Source organism: Aegilops tauschii, chromosome 4, assembly GCF_002575655.3.
Source record: "Aegilops tauschii subsp. strangulata cultivar AL8/78 chromosome 4, Aet v6.0, whole genome shotgun sequence".
NCBI classification, from domain to species: domain Eukaryota; kingdom Viridiplantae; phylum Streptophyta; class Magnoliopsida; order Poales; family Poaceae; genus Aegilops; species Aegilops tauschii.
The window spans coordinates 491,174,870-491,182,926 of NC_053038.3; the positions used below are offsets into that span (position 1 = coordinate 491,174,870).

An 8,057-nucleotide genomic window follows, 5' to 3' on the forward strand; every position below is an offset into this window, starting at 1 on the left:
CGGGGCATCATCTAGTATTTCCAACAGTTGACACCATCAACCATCTCAAATCAATAACATGCAACTTAAAAATGTGTAGCTCAAATTCTTCTTTTAGGACGTGTTAAATACTTCAACTTAGGGTAACCAGGTGCATAGAACTTTATGTATAATATTTTTCTTAGCTTGCAAATTGTCATAAGTTCTTCCCGCAAAAGAAATAATAGTTTCTTACCAAATTTCATATAATTATCTTCTACATGCATGAATACTTTCACAATTCCTTACCCTTTTTTCCAAAAAAGGAGGCATATAGATTCATCGAAAGTGCAAAATACCTCAATAATGATAAAATTACATTGGGGTCCATGGACCATCGAACGACCACAATAGTCGTCAAAACGAGCCACCGATGTGCCGCTGCCGCTGCTCCCATAGCGGAGCCGACCTAACCTTGTCGATGACAGCCGAGAAGTCTTTGTCCATGTCCCATAAGGACCAGCGCCCCGGGGTCGCGGTCGTCGCCGCTGAATCCTTGAATCGATATGAAGAACCTGACACCAAATCTCGTAGTCGTGCACGCACGACGGGAAACCCTATCCTCGTCGCCCCAAGGAGCTGGCGGGAATCTATGCCAGATATCCATCTAATCAATTCCGACTGGCGAACTTGAGGAGGATCAAAACTCGGAAGACTGACTCAAAGAAGAAGTTGTGCCATCCGTCCGAGTGCTGCCCTTGCGAGGACTAAAATCCTAACCTATCTACTAGCCGAATCCAAGGCACGAGGATATCATTCTAGTGAGTGTCTGCATCAATACATTGTGCTTCTAAAAAATGATCATTTGATCTTAGGATCACCTGATTTACATGGAGCAACATATCATGAGTGCATACATACTGACGCATAAGCATCTACTCTTTTTACAAGATTTCTTGCGAAAAAGAAGACAACGTTTAGAAGATCAGTAAAGAAACTAATACAGGAATAATGCAGCTGTGTTGTGGTCGATTTGCAAGATGCAGGATAGTGCATCCTTTTCTCTACTCTTATAAAAAACAGAGTTGGTGATGATGGTGTGCCTGCCATCCTTCAATATAGGCCGTCTGATCTATATCTGACGAATAGGAATGAAATTATGGCAATTTTGCAAAAAGATACCCGCGCCCCTCTCCGCAAAGGCCTTCCCTCGTTCATCCTTATATCTCGCAAGATAAATTACTCGTATAAATGCATCTTGACGTGCAACACCCGGGCATCTTGCTAGTTACTATTATAATCCAGTCGTAATTACTAATATGGTGGGTTGCATATCGGTTAACGGCCATTTTGCAGACGACTTATACGTACGGCTTAAGAGAAGAGCACACTTGTTCACTCACCAACGCCGTCGCGGGGGGGGGGGGGTGCTTGTAAGAGCATCTACAACCGTTGGCACCCCCAGGAGGCGTTTTTTCGCCGCTTGGGGGGCTGCCGGCGAGAATTTAAGCCTGGGGCTGAAATTTCTTTCAGTCGTTGGCCCTCCAGGCACCAACGAGCCGTCGGAGCAGCGCCAAGCGCGGGAACGGCACGAGATGCGATCACCGGCCGGCCGTTTCCGGCCACGGCTGGTCGCGCGGGTGGGTTCGCTGGAACGCCCGCAGTGCGGCGCGTCCAACAGTGGTCGTTGCAGCCGCCGACGGGGGTGTAGCGACGGCAGCGACGGGAGGAGCGGCGGCCGTGTTGCGGGTAGCTAGCGACCCAACGGAGCAACGAGGCAGCATCAGCAGAGCACTCGGAGCATGACGGGCAGCTGTGCATGGCGGGATGAGCTCGGCATCAAGCAGAGCATCGGCCATGGCGGACGGCAGAGCTTGGTGCTCGCGGGGACGACGGTTACGGCACGAAATCAAGCGAGAGGACGGAGGGAAACGAAGAGAAGCTCACACGGCGGGCCTGCAGGGGTGGTCAGCGAGCTCGGGAAGGCACGGACGACGACATAACGGCGATGGCGATCTCGGGTGCCGGAGGGTGTCGAAGACGACGCCGAGGACGAAGTGGTGCTTCCCGGCTCACTTGGCGCGGTGAGGAGGAAGAGTAGGTCGAGGCGGATCTCTGGGATGCATCGGGGAGGCGAGGCGGTGGCTGTGGCTGCAGCAGTGCACGACGGCGCTCTCAGACACGCTCGGGTTCGAGCGAGCGAGAGAGAGAGAGCAGAGGAGAGGGAAGAGAGAGCTGCGAGGGGAAGACTGAGGCAGACGAGGAGGACCTTGGAGGCGGCCATGAGGAAGAGCACCGACGCCCAGTGCCCCCGCCGCGGCCAGCGACGCCAGGAGGAGCAGCCGCCTCACCGGAACGTGCGCGCGTGGCGGACCCGCGCACCGCCGCGGTCTCCGAGCTCGACCGTCGACGCTCCGTCCTCGTGCCCCGCGTGCCCGGTGTTCCAGTCGCGGCGGCGCTCGCGGGCGCGGCGCGCGGCCGGGTCGAGGCCAGCAGGGGTGGGGACGAGCGTGAGGAGCGGCCGACGGTGATGTGCTGGGTGATGACAAGCAGGCCGGCCTCGACGAGCTTCGGCGCGAGCGCGAGTACCTCCGGCGACGAGGCTGAGGCGGCCGGGCGGCCGGAGCATGGCGGCTCGGCGAGGCGGCCGTGCCAGGTGGCGGGGAGAGAGAGAGAGAGGAGAGAGCTCTGTCTGCGTGGAGGGAGAGGAAGAGGAGGGATCACGTGGGTGAAAATGAGTGGACAAGGGAGAGGCACTGGCCCACAAAACGGCGATTTAGGCCCCCAGGAGCCCCCCGGTGCGCTGGGTGTGGCATGGGGCAGCCGGCGCTAACTTTTGCTTTTGCCGGCAAAAAATAACGACTTGGAGGGATGAGTGGGGCGTTTTTTGCCCGCCGGCGCTCAAAAAATGGCCTGGGAGCGCTTCTTGGGGGCGCTAGTGGAGATGCTCTAATAATTATACTACTCCTATGGAGTAGTAAGTATGTAGTTAGGGCTGCTTCATGAGGCACTTCGGCCATGAATGTCATGGAGGCGATACTTGGGTTAAACCAAATTCAGGTCTATCTTTGATGTGGATGTTCTTCTTACCGTGGCCAGTGGCATCTATGGGTCGGGGTGGTGAGGCGGCAACAACGGCCTAGAGGTAGAATAATGTCCTCTCCGCCACATCACCGCTCCGGAGGTGTGCCTAGCGCGGCTTAGGATGTGTGGAGGTGTGTTTCCACCAGATCTGCTTGGGTCCGGTTGGTGTTGATCCCCAGCGTAGCCGTCTGGATTCAGCCAACGCTAGTGGTCATTGATTTGTTTGTAGGTCCTCCTGATCTATGTTATTCTTCATAGCAACGGATGGTGTTTTGATATGTTGGCCAAAGTCTTAGCACAACAATTTTTCGACCGTCAACTAGACCGGCTTCGGTGAGTAAGGGTCATGAAGATGCATCAAAACCCTCGCGAATGCTGGCATATTGCTGATCAGAATGCATGCCCAATACAAAAATAAACAAAGGCACACAACCCTGGCGGGAACTAAAGCAAGGCTTTGCCTTACAATCTCAAGTCTGAACTACCTTTATTCATCTTACGATTCTTAAATACTTGCAATACAAAAATAAAGAAAGGCACACAACCCTGGTGCAAACTAAAGCACATTCAGGATGCCTGTTAGGCACCCCGTTGCAATATTACAAGGAGCTTGTCCGGGAGGGCCTCGTTGTACATGTAAGTGTACAATCGCGCTCGGTAAAAAGAAGGCGCTGTCTTCAGCAAGAGACGGCGGACTGGACCATCGATGCGGTGCCGGAGAAATATACAGTACCCAGCGCCCAGCGGTATCACCTGAAGGGGTGGTCCATCGATACAGCACCGCAAGATAGTTCCATTCCGCAAAGTATCAATCATCTGGAGGATAGAGCAAACAAACATGTTAGGACAGGATGAGAAGAGGGTGGGAGAACAACAGTTAGGAGCTGAAGGAACATTGAAGCTCACCGCGACTATTTCGCTATTGTGTTGGATTCAGTTTTCCACACAATGTCTTTTAGTTCTGATGAGAAATTCTTGTAGAACTGCATGCAGTTATGAGAAAACAGTGTTAATTGTTTCAGAGTTCAGAATGTTTGGCGATTAGAATTGAAATATATATATAAATAATATCATACACTGTGAAACTCCAAGGTGTCCCCTCCAGTTTTACGAAGTTCAACCATATGGAGTGTTGGAGCAACCTCAAAAACCTGCAACAAATTGTATGCAATCATCAGGCTAGTACTTAAGCAAAGAAAAGGATCACACGCCAGAAAACCAGCAAAGAATGATTAGCACTTGGCATGAGAACTCAGAGCAAAAGTTGCTGCAGCCTTATAGCCATTGCGGTGGCTTTTAAAAGTCACTTAGTATTAATTTCTGTTTTCAGATACAGTGGCTGGTTGAACAGATCTTCTAATTAGGGGTAGCAGCAGAATTTTAGTGGCATTTATAATTAAGAATTTAATGTCTCGGTATCGGCGACAGAGTCAGTACCTCCGTTGCTACAGATAAATGGCCTTTTCTTCCTGTCTTGTCACCTTTCAATTTCATCTGGAAGTTCAAAAACAGAAATCCATATCAGTCCTGAACTGCTCAAATTCTAACAACCTCTTGAGGAACATAATGGTTACCTTATAATTTTGTTTTCGCACATTGAAACCAAGAGGGCCACAGGCTTCTTCTATTTTAGACATGATCTCTTGTGGTGTACGTTGCGAGGCAAAGGATGTTTCCCGCTTTACCATCCCCTATATATAAGGAAGGACCAAATTATTTGTGAACCAACAAGGTTTACTAATAATGCAAACTTGTGCCAAAAGAAGATGCCTAGATTTCTAAAAAGGGGCAATTAAGTGACTGGCAGAATGATACACCTTGCTTGTCAGTACTTCAGTAATGACATTGGATATCAAACTATCAAAACTATTCGATTATATACCAACAGTTCTATGAACCTACCATCATCTCTTTCTCAAACAAATTTCCGAGGTTGAATCCCTCCGACCTTGAAATAAGAGCAAATGCATTCATGGATTCTGGTTTCTCTCTTCTCTCCGCCACAAGGTGTTCCTACGAAATAGGAAACCAACAGTAATAAATAAACAGGAGCCATCGAAACATAATATTTCTGGGAGAACAAATATGTCAACTGCAGAACAGGAAAGGACATTCAGATTTAATTACCTCTGAACTATCGAATGCAGCATCGACATCTTCAAGGCTCACATCTTCATTGTGCTCAGAATGTGGTGGTTTATAATCCTTTTTGAACCATTCATCTTCCAATATTTGGGCGATTGTTATCCTCTGCAAAAGGGAAAACAAAAAGAGCAAGTGTAAACTAATTATTTTCTCATACTCTGACACAAATAAAGCTTCTAAAGAAGGAAGCTTCAGATATAGAAGAATTCGCAGGTGAGTATAACAGGCACTTACCGTGTGAGGATTGGGATCGAGAATGCGCTTAATAAGATTTCTTGCACCGGTAGAAAACCATGGTGGACAAGAAACATTAGCTCTGGTGATCTGTAGAGAAAACGGCAATAGTCTTGTTACTACCAATTTCACATGACAAGAAAGGTATGTCTACGGCAGCAACTTACCAATTTATACAGAGTCATTAAGTTGGGATCATCGAAGGGCAAATATCCAGCCATAAGGACAAATAAGATTATGCCACAGGACCACACATCAGCAGCCATACCATCATAACCTTTATCAGCAAGCACCTAAAGAAACAATCTAATGATTACACTCCTGAAACACATTTATTAGAGAAGGCAGAAACACAAAGGTAAAAAATTCACCTCAGGTGCAACATAATTTGGAGTTCCACAAGCAGTATGCAGAAGTCCATCCTCCTAAAAAAAAAAAAAAAAAGAGGTGATCAATACTCTTTCCGTTAACTGTTTCTCGTGTTCAAGCACAGTACCTTATGTTTCTGGAAATGAAAAAAATGTATACTTCTAGCTACTAGCCAACTAGGTAGAGCTCATACTTTTGTTTGCGGAGAAAATGCGCTGAGACCGAAGTCTGAAACTTTGAGAGCTCCATATGAATCAAGGAGCAGATTTTCTGGCTGCAAATGGTACATAAAACCTCCACAAATTAGGAAATGCATCGCGGATCATCAACGTAGAAGATTACATGTATCGAGAAGTGAGCAGGATAACTGGACAAACCTTGAGATCTCTATGGTACACTCCACGGCTATGACAATAATCAACCGCATTTATAAGTTGGTGGAAGTATCTTCTTGCTTCATCTTCTCCTAGCTTCCCAGAATTGACCTAATTGTCCACAAAATATTGATAATTGATAAATGAGTAACAACTAAAACATTTATGTGGCCTTATATAACCGACCTACAAGATAAGCTCGTGACATAAAAATAATAATTGCACGCTAAGTAAAAGCCATAATATCCAGCACATGAAGTTTTGAGGGCCTTACGATCTTATCAAAAAGCTCGCCTCCCTCAACAAACTCAAGAACCATGTATATCTTTGATTTGCTAGCCATCACCTGTGAAATGCGCACATGTTACGTGAGATGAAATATATAAAAGATGACGAGACAAAACTGTCTCTGCAAGAAAACTAGGTTGTACCTCATGCAGCTGGACCACATTCGGATGTCTTATTAGCTTCATTGTGGCGATCTCCCGTTTAATCTGAAATGAAAAGGCGGGAATAGATGGTCAGCGTTCATAATCAGACCAGATCTGTACGGAGGGCGCAGGAGTTGAGGTAAACATTACATCTCTAGCACCCTAGCAGTCGTGTTAGGTTAGATCACATCACATCCTTAATTTGCATATAGCAGAAGAAATATACGATATCTAGAAAATCCTCTTGTAAAATGAGCATGACGCGGGTGATGCAGGTGCAGAGTGGCCCCCGTTTAAGAGACCCGTTTTGCAAAGCTAATTCGATGATCACAATTTTCAATTCATATTCTTTGGCATCAACCTGTTCTTTGTTTTTATTAAAAAAACATGTTCTCTTTTTTTTTACATTAACAACCAAAAATCATGAGCAAAGCTGACACCGGAAAAATAATCCCCACGGACGGACGGACAGGGAATCTCGACCATGATAGAGACCTCGACGTATAATTGTTATTTGGGACGTTCTTTTCTAGAATTAGGTGGTCGGTCCTCCGATGAATAAATTATGTCGATTTCGCGGTCGTAATTTAGGGGTTTGTTTCACTCCCAATTCGACGAATCAGCCCGCCTAGATGCATCGTTAATCATTAATTAAGGTGTTCCCCCGGGCCGGATGGAGGAAGGAGGCGTGGGATTGATTTGGGATGGACGACGGACCTGCTCGACCATCTTGTGCCGGAGGACGTGGTTGCGGTCGAGCACCTTGATGGCGCAGGTGGCGGCGTTGCGGGTGTCCTTGGCGATCTTGACCTTGGCGAAGCTGCCCTCGCCGACGGTCTTGCCGAGCTCGTACGGGCCCACCCGCGTCGTCCGCCTCGGCCCCCCTTTCCCGCCCGCCGCCGCCATCCCTCCTTTCTCCACGGCGGTGGTGGTGGCGGTGGCGGATCAATTAATCAATCAAATCAATGGATCAATGGATCGATGAGGGTAGGAGGTAGGTCGACGCTGGGTCGTTGGGTCGCTGGTCGGGTCTCTCCCTTCCTCCCTGCCGTTGGCTTTGTTTCGCTCTGGAATTCACGGCCGGTTTATAAGAGAGAGAGAGGATAGAGGCGGGGGCGGGTGGAAGCGCGTGGAATGAGACGGATGGCGGCGGGCGGGCGGCCGCACTGAGTGCGCGGGTCCCATCCCGTCTCCCCCTTCTCTCCTCCGTGGGCCGCGCATGGGCATGGGCACCGCTTGGCCGGGCCTGGGCGTGGCGTGGATAACTACTAGTGCTACGAGCGGCCGTGACGGGACGGTAAAGAGAGAGGACCAGACCAAAAAAGGTTAGCAGTACGCTACGTGCCATCTATCCTTGCTTCGTGGGTGCGGGTAAAGCTGAGATTTCCCGCGTCTGTTTGTTCCGATCGCACTTTGGTCGTGGAAATGGCCGTCTCCGTGTGCCTATCCAGGGAGATGCGCG

At 48.7% G+C, this 8,057-nt stretch overlaps 1 protein-coding gene across 1 annotated transcript; it reads right to left on the reverse strand.

The window, feature by feature from the left end:
* Window positions 1-3,498: 3,498 nt before the first annotated feature.
* LOC109772160 (CBL-interacting protein kinase 9) lies at window positions 3,499-7,760 on the reverse strand. Its single transcript, XM_020330853.4, has 15 exons — window positions 7,313-7,760; window positions 6,596-6,658; window positions 6,439-6,510; window positions 6,168-6,275; window positions 5,984-6,064; window positions 5,793-5,846; window positions 5,589-5,714; window positions 5,422-5,511; window positions 5,170-5,292; window positions 4,945-5,055; window positions 4,617-4,733; window positions 4,480-4,536; window positions 4,119-4,193; window positions 3,949-4,025; window positions 3,499-3,858 (listed from the first exon to the last, which is right to left on the reverse strand). The coding sequence occupies exons 1-14, from the start codon at window positions 7,499-7,501 to the stop codon at window positions 3,954-3,956; spliced, it is 1,338 nt and encodes a 445-aa protein (XP_020186442.1). The 5' UTR covers window positions 7,502-7,760; the 3' UTR covers window positions 3,499-3,858; window positions 3,949-3,953.
* Between the last annotated feature and the right edge of the window lie 297 nt (window positions 7,761-8,057).

What these genes read in the sequence shown, in the direction of transcription:
- LOC109772160 (XM_020330853.4), bottom strand. Translation starts at nt 7,501, where the DNA reads ATGGCGGCGGCGGGCGGGAAAGGGGGGCCGAGGCGGACGACGCGGGTG. An exon ending in GGCACAAGATGGTCGAGCAG is followed by an intron (nt 6,659 to 7,312) that starts GTCCGTCGTCCA and finishes TTTTCATTTCAG; the next exon opens with ATTAAACGGGAGATCGCCAC. An exon ending in ACACCTTGGAGTTTCACAGT is followed by an intron (nt 4,026 to 4,118) that starts GTATGATATTAT and finishes AACTGCATGCAG; the next exon opens with TTCTACAAGAATTTCTCATC.